The 15,923-nt window shown below is 45.1% G+C and overlaps 1 protein-coding gene across 4 annotated transcripts in view; it reads left to right on the forward strand.

Moving 5' to 3' along the window:
• The first annotated feature begins 439 nt into the window (after positions 1–439).
• Positions 440–15,923, forward strand: part of SOS1 (SOS Ras/Rac guanine nucleotide exchange factor 1) — a 92,902-nt gene continuing 77,418 nt past the window's right edge. For 2 of the 4 annotated variants that reach the window (XM_067532939.1, XM_067532942.1), the window contains exon 1: positions 440–1,076. In XM_067532939.1, the coding sequence (XP_067389040.1) occupies positions 990–1,076 (87 nt within the window). In that variant the 5' untranslated portion in view covers positions 440–989. Of the gene's footprint in view, positions 1,077–1,427; positions 1,545–9,159; positions 9,243–15,923 lie in introns of those variants that run through there. The other 2 variants (XM_067532940.1, XM_067532941.1) reach the window with 2 other exon arrangements.

A 15,923-nucleotide genomic window follows, 5' to 3' on the forward strand; every position in this document is an offset into this window, starting at 1 on the left:
TATATCTACACTGCACCCTAAGACCGGGCTCTGACTCATGTTTGATCCCAGCCCCCTCTTCTGTCCACATACAAATCAGTCCGATTTGGGTAAGCAAGGGCTCAGGACCCAGGTCCTATGATCCTGCTAGGAGGGTGGGTCAGAGCCCAAGTCCTGCTGGGCCTCAGGTCCAAGTCCTGTCATTTTGCAGTGTGGACACAGCTCAAGCCGCAGCCACATCAAAAGGTCGGTGTAGTGCAATATGAATGTGCTAGCACAGCTGTGAGACCTGAATCCAGCAGTTGTAAGCCCAGGTTTACAATGGAGGGTGGATACTCAAGCTGTGGGGCCCCTCCGTGCCTGTAGGGGGCGCTCTGAGGACTGGCCCGCCCGCCAAGGCACTCCCCTCTCTGCTGATATGCCTGACAGCTCTGGCTGACCCGCGCTTCCGCCCTGGCGCAGGGCGAGTGGGCGGTGGCAAACGCCTCGCGCGCCTGCGCTGTCAGCCGAGCCTCACTGCGCACGCGCCCTCGGGAGTAACCGTCAGTCAGGGCGAGGAAAAAGTCCCGAGAATTCCAGCCGCCCGCCGCCTTTGAGCTCCCAGCGCTGACCCCCTCCCCCCCACCCCCCCGGGCATGTGAGGCGGCGCGTGACCGTCCGTTACGCGCCGCAGCGCGAGCGCCGAGCGGGCCGGGCGGTTCCGGGCCGGGCCCGGGGATGCCCGTGCGGCTGGCGGGGCAGGGTGGCCGCTCGCCTCCCCGCGCCGCCCCGCTGAGCGCTCTCCGGCCTCCGGGCCCTGCGTGGGGCGGCTGCTGAGGCGAGGCGAGGCCGGACCGGGAGGGAAGGGGGGGTGCGGGGATGCCGCCGCCCCCCGGCGCTGAGACCTGCCGCTGGCGGGTGCTGCTGCCCTCCGGCTGTCCGCGGCCGCCGCGCCGGGCCACCCACTGATTCCCCTCCCCCCGCGCCGGGCCGGGCCGGGCCCTGCGCGGAGCCCCGCCGGCGGCGGCAGGATGCAGGCGCCGCCGCTGCTCTACGAGTTCTTCAGCGAGGAGAACGCGCCCAAGTGGCGGGGGCTGCTGGTGCCGGCCCTCAAAAAGGTGAGGGGGGCGGGGCGAGCCCTCCCGGGGGCGGCCCCTTGATACACACACACGAGGGCTGCGGGGGTGCTCCCCCTGCCTGGTGTGGCCAGTGGCTCCCCTTAATGCCCTGAGCTGGAGCGGGGCATGGACGCTTTTCACACCCCTGCCTTCCGCCCCACTGCCTGGGGAAGGGGTTGTTGCCAGAGGTGGAGGCCCGGCTGGGCTGGGCTGGGCTGGGCTAGGCTAGGCTAGCAGCTGTTCGAAAAAAAAATACACACTCCTGTCGATTCTCTGGGCTTTGCTAGTAGATTCAGAGCAAGGGTGTAGTAAATATTATATCCCACCTGATCCTATCAAACTGGAGAGCGTTGACCAACTTCTGGTTAGTGTGCTGGTGCTTCTCTCTTGTCGAACTGGTGGAGCAACAGCCTAGTTTGTAGCCAGTGTGTGAGAGCAGTTTGGGGCATGTCTGTGTGTGTAGCAGGGGTGAGTGGTTTTTTTTTTTTTTTTTTTAATTTCAACAGTGTGGCCTCATTTACAGTATCTGCATTAATGGATGACTGATCTGTCACATCTTTTCAAATGTTGCAGGCATGATTTAAAAATTAACTATTTGACATCTGTGGTTTTATTTTATTTATGATATTTCATACCGTAGCGAACATACTGCAATAAATGTTATTACCTTAGTAATGTGAGATCTCGCTGTGCAACAGTATGTTCTTAAATCTTTGCTGAGAGGTGGGGAGATCCTGGCAGATTTTTCTGTAGTTATGTTTGCAGATAACAGTGAATTTGGTTAAGTTCACTTGTGTGGATCATTGTTTTTATGTCTAACTTTTTTCAGTCTCACTTAGTCTTACAACACCAAGGAGATCAGGTCCCATTCCACTTGTGTTCCAGTTTGGCTCAGAAATCTATTGTTTTTAACTATAACTATTTGTGGGCCTCATTCTCCCAGTTCATTAGTTGGAGAAGTGATTTTTCAGCCCAGTCAAGGTAGCTTGTTGTCAATCTTCTTTCTTAATGGATTACATTTGTACTTAATGGTATATAATGGATTAGTTGGATAAGTATATGTGCAGTTTAAAACAAATGTGTAACTTGTTTTAAAAAAAATAAGTTTAAAGGAACTTGCACAAACATATAGGTCCCTTTTTAAATTATAATGAAATATTTGTTTCTCTCTCTCCACTTTTGTGAATATGAAAGAGTATGTCTGAAATTGAAATTTCTCAGCTGTGGAAATAATATACATTAACCTATCTTAAAAATAACATTCAATTCTTTATGAAAGGAAAAATATTATAATTACTTGGGTTAGAACTTAGATTTTTACTTGTAAATTCCACAAGAGTTTATATGGAAAAAAATTATATATATAGTGGAAGTATTTTGCTTAATTAGAATTGCAATTTAGTGACCTTACTTTAGTTTTAGTATATTTTTGTAAAAATGCCTTTTGCTAAGGATTCTTCATTAGGAAGGAGGGAACAATAAATCTAACTTCCCTGGGGTCATTAGAATTTGTGTGTGTTGGAGAAATGGAGTATGGGAAGAATGGTCAAGCTGTCTTTTCTTATGATCCGCTTCTGAACTTCTGTCTATAGAAAGCAAGACAAAAGGGGTTCGTTCAGGAAACCATTGCTTGAGGTAGTTTCAGACTGCAAATCTTACTCAACGCCTTATTTCACATATATCAGACATCCTAGGCATTTTACAAATGTGTTGATTTTAACAGTTAATTTCTGAGCAAAACACTGGCTCTCAGGTCTGGCTGAACTGGTGCACTTCACAGTGTGGTCTAGAAGTCGCAAGTGCATTCATTCAGCCTGTCTTTCTGACTTCATCTCACAGTGTATTGCCTCATGTTCCAGAGTGAGCATGTTTTCCCAAGGTTTCCAGCACTCTGTGTTGTTCTGCTTGTGGTAACTGGGAGTCTTTTTATCTGTGTATCCTCCCCAGCATTTGCTGCTGCAATGCACACAAGATACTGAGGTTAAGATTTTGTCATGGTTATTTTTAGTAAAAGTCAGGGAGAGGTCATGGACAATACACAAAAATTCACGGAAGCCGTGAACTGTCCCTGACTTTTACTAAAAAATGACTATCTGTGACAAAATGGGACTAACTGCTGGGTGGAGTGGGAGTGGGATGAGAGCAGTGAGCAGGATTCCCCTTCCCCCTGGCTGCCTGCAGAGGCAGGGAGCTGGGGGCCAGGGCTGGGACCTCTGGGTCTTTGGGTCCCCCACTGCCCTCTGGGGCGGCGACTGGGAGCTGTGATGGGGTCCCCGTGACTGGGGGAAGTGGCTCTGCCCTCAGAAGGTCGCCCACAGTGGCTCAGAGCTCTGGGAGCACCCGTCACCCACGGCAGCTGGGAACTGTAGGGGCTGCCAGCAGCAGCTGAGACCCTCGGGGAGCTCTGGGGACCTCCCCCAGCCACTTGCAGTGCCTGGGAGCTATAGGGGCCATGGCCAGTCCTATTTGTATTGCGCCTGCCCATTGCTAAAGGCTCCTTCCCCAGCCTAAGGGGAGGAGCCACTGAGCCTGGAATACAACTAATTACTGGGGATAGCTAATGAAAAAAAACCAGGAAGGGGCATGAGGGTCACAGAGTCAAACGAAGAGAACCAGAAGGGGACACCGAGCAGAGAGCCCCGGCCAGCGCCCACTGCTCCTGGAAGGTGTCAAGGGAGCCAGCAGATGCCACTCAGAGGATCTCTGCCCGGATGCGTGAGTGCACAAGGGAATGGAAGTAGGCCCCGCAGTCACAGAGCACCCACCCCTGCCAACCTCCTCTCCCTGGTCTTGTAGATGGCCAGTTTGGCCAGGGCCAGGAGGAGGTTGACGAGGAGGTCCCGCGACTTTGTGGGGCCACGGATGGGGTATGCATAAATGAACAGGTGCGGGGAGAAGTGCAGCCAGAACCTCAACAGGAGGTTCTGGAGGAGCTGGAACAGGGGCTGCAACCTGGCGCACTCAAGGTAGATGTGCGCCAGGGTCTCCCAGTGGCAGAGAGCTCCGGGTCTCCCTTTTCCCCCGCCATTCCATGACATAATCTTATCCTTAATGATCACTAAACTTTTGGGCTAGCTACCCATATCTTTGCTTCTTGCAGTACCGCTAAACATTTGAGCAGCAACCTGACTTAAGCCTGCCTGGGATCTGGTGCAACAAAGTGCCAGTCAGTCAGAACACACACATTTGGTTAGCAGGTCTATTGTAGGGTGTCTCAGATGTTCCCAGGATTAGGCTTTAACCAGTCCTGGGCAAGATCAAGGGGACCAGTGGGACCACTCAGGTCAACTTGGTCCTTCTGTGAAGTGCTTGTTTCTATCTTGCTGAGCAAGCCAGTCTTTATTCTCAGTGCATGCTGGAAAAACTCTGATGAGGGTGAACGTGCTGAGGGCCAGCATGAAAGGAGTCCTGGAGTTTGAGGCCAACTGTTATCAACTGTCAGAAGAAGTTGATGAAGGGAAACTGTCAGGGATGATGAGAAACCTGCCATACTAGGCATTCCTTTTGGTTTCCATGTGCAGTACTGCATTTGTTCTGGTTCACTGCGTATGTCTGGGAAATGACACAGACTTACTTGGAGTTAGCAAATATTGGGAATAAGTGAGTTCTGAAGTTTTTTTTTCCCTCCATGCATTAATTTGCAATGATGTGTCAAATCTTAACTGCTCCAACCAGGATTCTTCTTGAGACCACTCTCTGCTTCATATCTGCATTCAAGATATTGCCTGCCATACTGTAGAATCCTAGGCTCCAGTTGCTACCCTTATTGTTGTTATAAAGATAGAAATGGATGCTTCTGCCCTCATGCAGCATCCATCTTAGTAAAATCCTATTGGGAATGGGCCAGAGTTACTCAGCTGAATACAACTGAGTTACAGAACGTTTAAATATTAAAGCGCCTAGAAAAGCCAAACTTATATATGTTGCTATATTCAACAGGCACAAATACAATGGGGCAGGATCCCCAAAATAAAGCCAGGAGTCTATCAGAGCTGATGGGCAAAACTGGTACAGTGCAAATAATTTTTCCTTGGAACTCATCTTTATCAATGCATCAATTATCTGAGCAATGTAATCATTCAGCTTTGCAACTAATAGGCATCTGGTAAAAGTTTCAAGCTCTACTGGCTGAAGGGCTAAACCTATAACCAGAGGCCTGTATGTAGGGTTGGTGGAGCTGGAGGTGGTTGAGCATACACTGGGGAGATCCAGAGACAGCACCCTGGAGACAGTGCCTTGTGCCCTGAAACCTAGCAGTTCATGAATCTTACCCATAATGTCCCTGGACATGTCTACACAGCATTTTGGAGCCCACGGAAGTGAGCCTTCCAGCCCAGGTCAACAGATTCGGGCTCAAGGGGCCAGCGCTAGTTCTCTAAAAATAGCTATGTAGACAGTGCTTTGAAGTTGCAGCATAGGCTGGAGTTTAGGCTGTGACGTATGCTGCAACTTCAGTTGCTGTCTACACTTCTGTTCGTAGAGCCCGTCTAGCCTGAGTCTATCAACCTGAGCTGAGAAGCTCACGCCCGCGGACTCCAAAATGCTGTATAGACGTATCCTGTCTGTCAGTAGGTGTTGTATACATCTGAAGATTGCACACCAGCTGGTTGCTAGAAGGAAGAAAGAGCTTTCCCTTCCTTGCTCCTTTTCCAGTCACCTGGCCAGTTTCTAGTACCCTTACCCATGTTAGTTAGCATGTCTGACTTAAAAGGGACTGTCTGGAGAGTAACATAATGTATAAATTACAAAAAAGCATCCTTTTCCTGTGTTCAATTAAAATGTTCATGCCCTGTTATGATGAGGAAAACATCATCAAACACACATGGTATGTTGAGGATCATTGTGTTAGCTAGAGTTACCATGGTTGATGGTATCACACCAAGCATCAAATAGCAAAGTTCCCAGATCTGGCTCAATCCTGCGAATCCCAGGTAGGTTCAGGGCATGCACCCCTTTGTGTGTCAATGGAGAGTTTGAGCGTATGATGTGCTATGTTGTTTTTTCCACCATCCTAATGACATAGTTGCTTTTGAATATAATGAGCGATTGGAGGAACGCCAGATCTCTAAGAGCTGGATGTTTTGCACAAGTCAGAGCACTTCATTCTCAGGATTTAACACTGACAGCACGTATGGAATACATCTAGCTGCTCCAAGTCTGCCTGTTAGAGGGTCCAGATTTCTGACAGCAAAAAGATTTGTGGGAAGGGCAAGGTGTGTATTCTTGGGTGGAATATTCCCAGCCAGTGAGGAAAGCAACACACAATATTGAAATATTCATTATTATGATGTCTATGAATAGTCTGCCATTACCTTTTTGCTACATTTGGTTGGCATGTAATAAGGAATATTTAAAGACCCAAAATGACACATTCTTATTCTTGCCTGAGACGCTTGTTTTCAAGAAACTGTTCCTGTGATGAACCTTCCCCAAATCACCTTTCTACAACTTATGCTACTCTCATTCAGATAATAGAGATCTTTCATGCAGATTTAGAGTCTGCGTCTCTTCTGAACCTTAGCTTTTCTGATTAAAAAGTATGACATTTGAAGAATAGTTTAAATGTTTTAATGATCCTCAAAAGAGGTAAATCAAAAGAACTGCTGCAAAAGGACACTGCCTTTGGGTTTCCTGTGTCCAAACAAGCTTTTTGATCAGCTGAAAGAAACATTTATATCAGCACCCATCTTAATTCACCTGGATCTGACTAAACCCTTTATTGTCGAAGCAAACTCCTCCGATTATGTGATCAGAGCAGTGCTATCACAGGGACCACAAGTCCCTGCGTGTTCTTCATCCCTGTGTGTTCCATTCCCAAAAGCTGATGCCTGTGAAACAAAATTACAAAGTCTGTGACAAGGAACTGCTGGTCATCAAAGCTTTCTTCTGAGCACTGGCGTCATCACTTGGAAAGCATATGTTTTCCCTGTTCAGGTATTCATGAATCACAAGGATTTAGAATACCTGCAAACTGCAAAGACTCTCAATCAACACCAGATGTGTTGGTCCCTTTTTTTCCCCCTCCTGATTTGATTTCATCCTGACCTATTGCTCTGGTACCTGAAATCCTAAGCCCAGCACGCTATCTTGCAAGCGCAAGTATCTAGACAAGGGGGATAGACCCCAGAGTTTGCCATTGTCTTGAAGTCCTGCCATCTTGCCAATATTCTAGCAAACAGTGATTTACTATTTTTTCAAGTCTTTCCTGCCTCATGATCCATTTGCAATAAAATTGAGGTTGCCCAATACAGAACTGGCCCCTGACTCAAACTGCTCAGTCAAGAATGGAATTTTCTTGTTCGAAGATTGGATCTGTGTCCCGAATAGTCAGCTACATCTGAGCATACTCCACTCGATCCTGGTAGGCCAATTCAGTCACTAGAAAATTTATGAAATAGTTCTCTCAATTTCTGGTGGCCAAACCTACATTGGTCTATAATGTCTTACATCGCAAGAGTTGGTATGCTTGGACAAGCCTCTTTCTCCCTCCTGCCCCTGCCCCTTCCCCCCCCACATATGCCAAACCCCTCAACACTTTGGTTCCCTTGCCAATTCCATCACAACCCTGGTTATTTTTTTCTTTGGGCTTTATCATCAACCTCCCGAATTCCCAGGGCCACACAGCCTCACTAATTATCGTCAGCCTTCTCTCAAAGATGTCTCATTTCATACGTTGCTGGAAAATTCCTACTGCAGAGGTAACAGCTCACTATTGTTTAATCATTATCTTCAAGCTTCATGATTGGACGTTGTATGACAGGATTGCAGTTCATTTCTCATTTTTTGCCGGAATTGTTTAAGCTCTTGTATGTTAATATGTGAGCCTCCTCTACTTACCACCTGCAGAGTGACAGGCAGGAGGAGCAAGTGAGCCAAATTTTGGAGCAATATGTTCGCTGCTTTGTCAACTACCTTCGAATGATTGGGTGCTTCTTCTTCCCTTTGCTGAGTTCACATACAACGGTTCTGGCCACAGATCAATTCGCCAAAGTCCTTTTTATGCCAGCTATGGTTTTCACCCTCATTTTCACCTGTCCATACTGCCAGCTTCCTACATTCCTATAGCCTCTAACCAGTGTAAGCACCTGCACCATGTCAATTAAGAATTGACAACTCACATAAAATCAGCCAAGAGGAATTACAAAAGATACACTGACCTTCTTTGGTAGGACACCCCTCATATCGTGATAGGTGATAAGCTATCGCTCCATGCAATGCCTGGATGCAGCCTGGCCTTCAAGGAAGCTGGACTATTAGTATCTTGGCCCATTCCAGGTCATCCAGCTGATTAACCTTCAAACTACAGCCACCCAATATGATCAAGATGCACCTAGTGTTCCATGTTTCCCTGCTAGAAAAAGTACATCAACTTCTTTCCTGGATGGACACAGCCACCTCCCCAGTCCGTTATGGTTCAGGGGCAAGAAGAATATCTGATAAGGCAGATCTTGGACTCCAGAGTTCTCCAAGGGAAGCTTTTCTGTTTCATCAATTGGGAGAGCTTGGTGCGAATCATTCTTCCAGGTTTCAATAATACCAACTAGATCGATTTTATAATAAGAAACGAGCAATTCCAATTCCTTGTTTTGTTACTCAGGCTCCTAGCATTGGTGTGTGATGCACTGCATCCCCATATACACCCTTATGGTGTGATTGTATGTTGTTTAATGCAAAGTATGTCATATAAGGGTTTTTTTGGAATGCTTATGGCATACTGAACACTATTGTTATAGTAATATGTCTGTTGCAGTGTCATATGTTGGTTATGAGGCTTTGCTATGTAATATTCCCAAATGTGTGTCTCATGGCTTGAGACAGACCTAGGCAAAACACTACAGAGCTGAGGGTAGTTCACACCTCACTAAGGCATGCATAAAACAAACCAACTCTTCCAGGAATAATGGACTAGTCTAAGCATCGATAAGGGAATACTCATTGACTCAAGTGGAGGAAGCCGTGTAAGGACATCGTTTGTCACATGACCCTGAAAGAGGGAGGCAAGGCCCCAGAGGGGGGTGAAGGAACATGTTGATAAGGCGAGATGTTTTGCAATCTCTCTCTCTCTCTCTCTCTCTCTCTTCCGCTCCCATCTACAAACAACATCAAGCAACTGAAGCATTGATCACAGGAGGAGGGCCTGTTTGGAGGCAGACCAGCCAGCCTGTGGTGAGCATCATCTAACTTTGAAGGTTGCTGAAAGTGTTAAGCTTTGTTTAAAATGTGCGTCTTTTGTGTATCTTGACTAAATCTGACCTGCTTTCCTCTGACTTATAATCGCTTAAAATCCTTCTGTACTTAATAAACTTTTGTTTATTTTACCTAAAACAGTGCATTTGGTTTAGAGTATGTTAGAGACTCCATTTAAAGTGACCTGGCTGCCACATATCAATTTCTTTGCTAAATTGATGAACTGATTATGAGCTTGCATTGTTCAGTGGGCAGTTCCTAGGGTTGCATCTGGGACTGGGGGTGTTTGCTGGGGTCATTCTGTTGCATAATCCCGAGTGGCTGGCCAGAAGCACTCACTCACTGATTTAGGAGCAATTTGCTTGCAGTAGGGTGTGCGTGTGCTGACACAAGAGTGGGGTTCACACAGCAGAGCAAGTGTAAAACAGGCTGCGAGAGTGAGGGATTGGGGTGACACAGCAATACACCAGTCCGGATTGCAGAGGGAATGTCACATGGTGTCTGTAGTTTTATTTGTTTTGGTTAATCCCATTGGTCAGCTCAGCAGCAACGATGGGGTCGAATGAAGTCTTTCTACCACTTTCAATCTTGTACCAGCTTCACAGCATTGTTCATCAAACCTTGTATTATGTCATTCTTCACTATATCTATCCAATACCTTCTCTTCTTGGCTTCCAATTGCCAACATTTTTGTCTCCTCCATGCTGATCTTCAGACTGAATTTTCTGCTTTCCCAGTCTACCTTGTCAAGTATTCTCTCTAAATCCTCCTTGGTCAGTGCCATGGAGATCAATATTGTCTGTGAATCTAAAATTATGCACTGTCTTCTCACATACCATGACTTTTGTTTCATATGTTTGTGTTACAGCCATTACTGCTTCAAATACCAAATTGAACAAATCTGGTGACAGTGTGCATTCTTGTCTGACTCCTATGGTCATTCCAGAACCATTCCATCAGCTTCATGTCTGCTCTCACCACACTCATAGATTTGCTGTAGATGTTTTCTGTTAGCTTGATCAATTTCCCAGGGATGCCATTACATTCTCAAAATTTGCCATAACCCTTTCTGCCAAATGCTATCAGAAGGCTGTTTGAAGTCGATAAAGTTGTTGTAACAGTTTTGGTTATGTTCTATATGCTTTGCAGCTATCTGTCATAAATAGCTAATCTATTGTACTTCCTCGTAGTCTAAATCCAGGCTGTTCCTCTGCAAGTGCCATTTCCATGTACCTCTTCATTCTTCTATGTAATACCTTGGTGAATGCTTTTCCTGGCACACTCAATAAGCTGATTTCTCTGTAGTTCTTGCACTTGCTCATATCTCCTTTCTTTTTATAGCTAGATACTGTTTGTAAATATTGTTGAATAGCTTGTGCATCATGTTTACCAAGTGTTCCTCACCTGCTTGCAGCAGCTCTGTGGTTATGTTGTCATTTACCGGCACCATTTTCTTTTTCAAAATAGCATTAGTATATAGGTAATTTCTTCTCTTCATGTTCTTTGCTTGATTGTTCTCAGCATCTTGATTTGTGCTAAATAAGTGCTCATATCTGTTCTTTTTGGTCTCCCCATTTGTTATTTAAAATCCCTCTTGAGTACTATAGCCAGCCTGTCCCTGAGGAGATTGGTTCAACTTCTACTGATGTAGAGGCCATCCAAACTGTGTAGCTCTTTCCCCCAGTAGAAGATAGAGAGATGTTCCACAAAACTAAAACCCTACATCACTTACCTAGCCAACCGTTCGCCTCCAGAATCTTCTGTCTTCCTTCACTCATGGAACAGGAAGTAGATAACTGAAGTCCTTCCCTGAAGTCATCTGTAAAGTATCCTGCAATGCAGTGTTACCAGAAGCCTATCCAATCTGAGTGACATCTCACATCTTTTCTTTAGGAAGGCAGCACACCATCGTGTTGTCCATCTGTCCCTAGCAGAATGTCTTTCAATTTTTCTGAGTATTGAATTCCCAACATCCTGTACATCTTTGTTCCCTTGGACTAACTGGATTTTGAGAGAAATTTTCCATAGTTTTCATGTTGTGGACCTGGTATCAATTGGAAACTTACAGGTGTGTGGAATTCCTCCTGGTCCTCTTCTCCCTGGGACTCTCAGCTGTCCATCCTCTTCTGTCTCCAGCCATGTAAAATATCACCATGACCTCTTGCCTCTGATGGTTATTAACTCCCAAGCCCCCTCTCTGGCTTCCTCCCTCTCTCCAACTCCTTGGTGGCCAGCTCTGTTTTTCCTTGAAATGGGGATACTGATATTTCCCAGATCTGGCTATCTAGGAACACCTCATCTTCTCTGGTTCTCCAGAGTGTCTCTACTTGCCATTCCACACAGAGAACCTTTTGTTTTTCCATCTCTGCCATCATGCACAAGAAGTCCCTTCTGGCTTCAGGCAGGAAAGAAAACGTGGCACATCATTGCAGGCCACCATCACTGTTCCATTGCTGATCATCTTGAAATAACATGTAGAGTTGGACCCGGAAGGAAAGCCTCTCATGTTCCCTCTCTACTCCCTCCTAAACTCTCCTGTTAGCTGTCTATGTTCCCTGTTCTGAAGTTCACCTAGCAACTGACTTTGTACACCAAGTCTCCCTGCTCAGCTCAGCTCAACTACTCCCCTCACGAACTGGGAGCAATTAATCACCTAGCCTTCAAATAGCAGGGCTGATCAGAGATCAGGGGTTGGAGTCATGCAACTCTTACCAAGACATCAACAGACAAACTTATCTCAGCTGCTTACTCAAGGGCCCATGGCCCAACTACACAGCCCTTACACAGAGAACAAGAAAACAGTCGAATGGACAGCCCAGAGACAAGCCAAATGCACCATTCATCAAGTCCTGCTACCTCCAAGCACGGAGTCCACAGCTATGCCTTCTGAAACTCTTCTGTTCGCTGTTTATTTTTGGCACTAAGATTTTGGGTGGCACACATCATTTATTTGATTTGTACTCTGATATCTTGCCAAAATCCCTATGTGACTGGATGATCTTGCCAGTCATTGAAAAGACTACCCCCATTGTAGGTATTAGACCTTAACTTCACTGGGGCGCAAAGTACTATGATACATAGTCTCTTTCTATTTCAAAGTTATCATACATTTTAATGAAAATTATTAGACTTCCTGCTGTTCCTCTTGTAGTATTTTAAGAATCTTTATATGTTCGTGAACAACCTTTAATTATTGATAACTGTGGATGAGGAGTATTACACTTACTTTATAACTCATTATGCAATTTTTAAAGAGAGCTTTTCTCCCATAACTTGAAATTACATAGTTTTGAGTTTGTTAAATAAGTCATGGAGGCAGAGAGCTAAGGTTTTTTGGTTAATCCAACTTTTTATAGTAGTACTAATCCATAGGTAATAGTCAGACCCCATAGTTCTACCATTCTTACTTCTCTACAGTCAGATATTTATTTTTCAGTGTTGAATAAACTCCCTGCTGCATATCAGTCCAGTCATTATTTGGACTATTTTGCAACTAGCCTATAAATATTTAAAGTTGGCATGTCTAGGAATAAGCTTTTAGGTATGGTAAAGCCAAACAATCCTTGTTCTTTTGTCTGAACACTATTGCCAAGTTTGCTCTAGGTGTTAAGTTTATGAATGTATTATGTGTATGTTGTAACTTATGATTTAAAGTTAGAAAAAGAGATGAAAGAATATTCATTTTGACAAGTTATCTGCCTGGTCAAAAATGTGTCCACTCAACTTTGTCTTATCTGTATAGAAATAGGGTCACTTATGATATAATTCCATAATTTGAAGCTCACTGACACCTTCTAACAGCAATCACATGCCTTTGTACTTCTTCATTGCTCTGCTATGTATATCGCTAACCTGATGGCCATAACCATAAATTTGTCCACCTCAAATGTATGGCACCAAGTATACTCCCAGATTTGTAGCCAGACACCACAAAATACCTGTTTGCTTTTCTACTGCGTATAACAGTCTAGTGGGTAGACTTGTTCTAAAACAAAGTATGAAATACTTTTCGGTAAGAGCTCAGCCCACCCCACTGTGTATCTCGCAGGTCTTGTCTGCCTTGGAAGACTATGAATAAGGCCTTACCAAATTCATGGCCATGAAAAACGTGTCACATATCATGAAATCTGATCTCTGCCGTGAAATCTGGTGGCCAGCTGGGGGCTCCTCCCTGCGCAGGACTCCAGCTGCTAGTCCCATCGGGGAATGGGGGGGATGGGACTTCCTCTCCCCCTGCAGAGGCTGCTCTGGGGGAAGGGTCCAACTCACCTCCTGGAACCTCCCCTGGCTGCAGGAAGCTCTGTGGCTCAAGCTGTCAGCCCCCTCCCCCAACCAGTGCAGAGAGACTGCAGCTTGAGCTGTCAGCCCCCTTGACACACACAGGGAAAAACTGGACATATGGTAACCCACTCCCCCAGACCCTGCGACCTTCACTTATGTGCTGCTCCTGGCGGTGGTGCTGGCTTTAGAGCTGAAGGCAGCACCTCTGTTAGTAGCAGGGCAGAAGGGTGACAATCTCATGACCCCTCTACGTGACCTTTGCAACCTCCCCACCCTGATTGCCTCTTTGGTTGGGACCCCAACAGTTACAACACCATGCAATTTCAGATTTTAAACATCTGAAACCATGAAATTGACTTATTTTAAACCTCCCTGCCTGTGAAATTGACCAAAATGGACTGTGAATTTGGTAGGGCCCTAACTATGATTAAAGAACTAGTGAAGTGATAACCTCACAAGACTTGGGAGCAAAAGCTGAGCAATTGAGAGGGAAAGAGATTTTGTTAGTTTAAAACTCTTAAAATGCCTGTGAAACTTCAGTGACTTCAGAACTCTCTGAAGACTTTGTAAAAGATTGAAGCAGTTGTTTTAATAGTTTCTCTTATCTCATCAAGATAAGCATTTCAGAACAAACAAGTTCTCCCCGTCATTTCTGGGTGGGGTCAAGTGTTCAGATAAATAGTGATCTTTGGTACAGGAGTGTGATGTTTGTCTATATATAAACTCAGTAAACTGAACATTAACTTTATCTTCTGAGTTCATGTATTAGCATGTGTAGGGGACAGCTTTCTGAATCAGAAAGCGGAGGAAACAACTAGCGGGTCGTCCATTTTGGATCTGGTTTTGATCAGTAAGGATTAATTAGTTGCAGACGTGAAGGTGGTTGGGAAGCTGGGGCGAGTGATCATGATCTGATAAAATTCAAGATCCTATGGAAAGGAGGCCATGAGAACAGCAAAACAAGGACATGACTTCAGAAAAGTGGATTTCAACCAACTCAGAGAAATAGTAGGCAAGATCCCATGGAAAGACTAATTAGGAAGAAAACAAGTTGAAGGGGGCTGGCAGGTCTTAAAAATGTAATACTAGAGGCTCAACATCAAGCCATTCCGATGCAGCGGGAAGATAAGAAGAGCCACAGGAAGCCAATGTGACTGCTGTGAAGGGAAAAGAAGATGGGGTCTCTGTTTCTGCTGAGAACTGATTTTTAGAAATGGCTGCAAAAGCCTGAGATTGAAAGTGCCTTTCTAGCAGAAGTTTAAATCTTAGAATGTTAAGGGTTAATAAGATAGTTATGGAACCTAGACGCCGGCAGGGATGGAATGCAGAGAAAGACCTGGTAATTTAGATAAGGAAAGTTGAAAATGCTATTCTGGGAAAATTCCTGGATGGGTAGTTTTTTTAGTTTGTGTGATCATGGAAGCTGTGACGTATAAAGATTTTTGTGGGGCTATATAAGCTGTTAACATAAAATTCTAAGTTGTCGTTCCTTACATTGGAAGGGACCATCTTCTTTACGTAAAGAATAAAATCTGACTTTGCTGATCTGTTGTTTGGCTTATTCTGGACTATCCGCTAGGCAACAGACTTGTAAGTAAGGACCCCTGAGTTTGGGTTCTTCCACACTGCATAAGTTGCTTTTTAGCTCTCTAAAACCCAAAAGGGATACATACATGGAATGGAAGGAGAGGCATGTCACCAAGGAAGTACATATGGGTATAGTGTGAGCATATAGAGACAAAATCAGGGAAGCCAAGACAAAGAATGAGTTGCATCTGGCAAGAAATGTTAGAGACAACAGGAAAGCCTTCTTCAAATATGTCAGACTAAAAAAAAAGAAATATCAAGGATGGGGTAGGTCTGCTGCTCAGTGGAGTAGGTGAACTGATAACAGAAGATGCTAGGAAGGCAAAACTTCTCAGTGCCTACTTTGCTTCAGTCTTCTCACAAAACGTAATGTGACAGGATGACTAGTGAAGTTGCCATAGACAATAAAGGGGAATGACTGCAGATCGGGGTAAGTAAAGAACATGTCAGATCTTGACTATTTTGAATGAATTCAGATCAGCTGGGCTGGATGCTATTCACCTGAGAGAACTGAAGGAATTAGCTGAAGAAATCTCAGAGCCATTGGCAATAATATTTATAAACTCATGGATGGCAGGAGAGGTCCTGGAGGACTGGAGAACGGCTAACATAGTGCCCATCTTTAAAAAGGGGGAAAAGGAGGAGCTGGGGACCTATAGACCAGTGAGCCTAACTTGGATATCTGGGAAGCTACTAGAGTAACGTATAAAACATTCAGTTTGCAAATACCTGGAAGCTGAAGGAGTAATCATTAGCAGCCAGCATGGATTTATCAAGAACAAATCATGTTAA

The sequence above is a fragment of the Emydura macquarii genome, unplaced genomic scaffold (genome assembly GCF_026122565.2).
Source record: "Emydura macquarii macquarii isolate MOO-44397 ecotype Brisbane River unplaced genomic scaffold, CSIRO-AGI_Emac_v2 contig_3305, whole genome shotgun sequence".
Classification (NCBI taxonomy): Eukaryota; Metazoa; Chordata; order Testudines; family Chelidae; genus Emydura; species Emydura macquarii.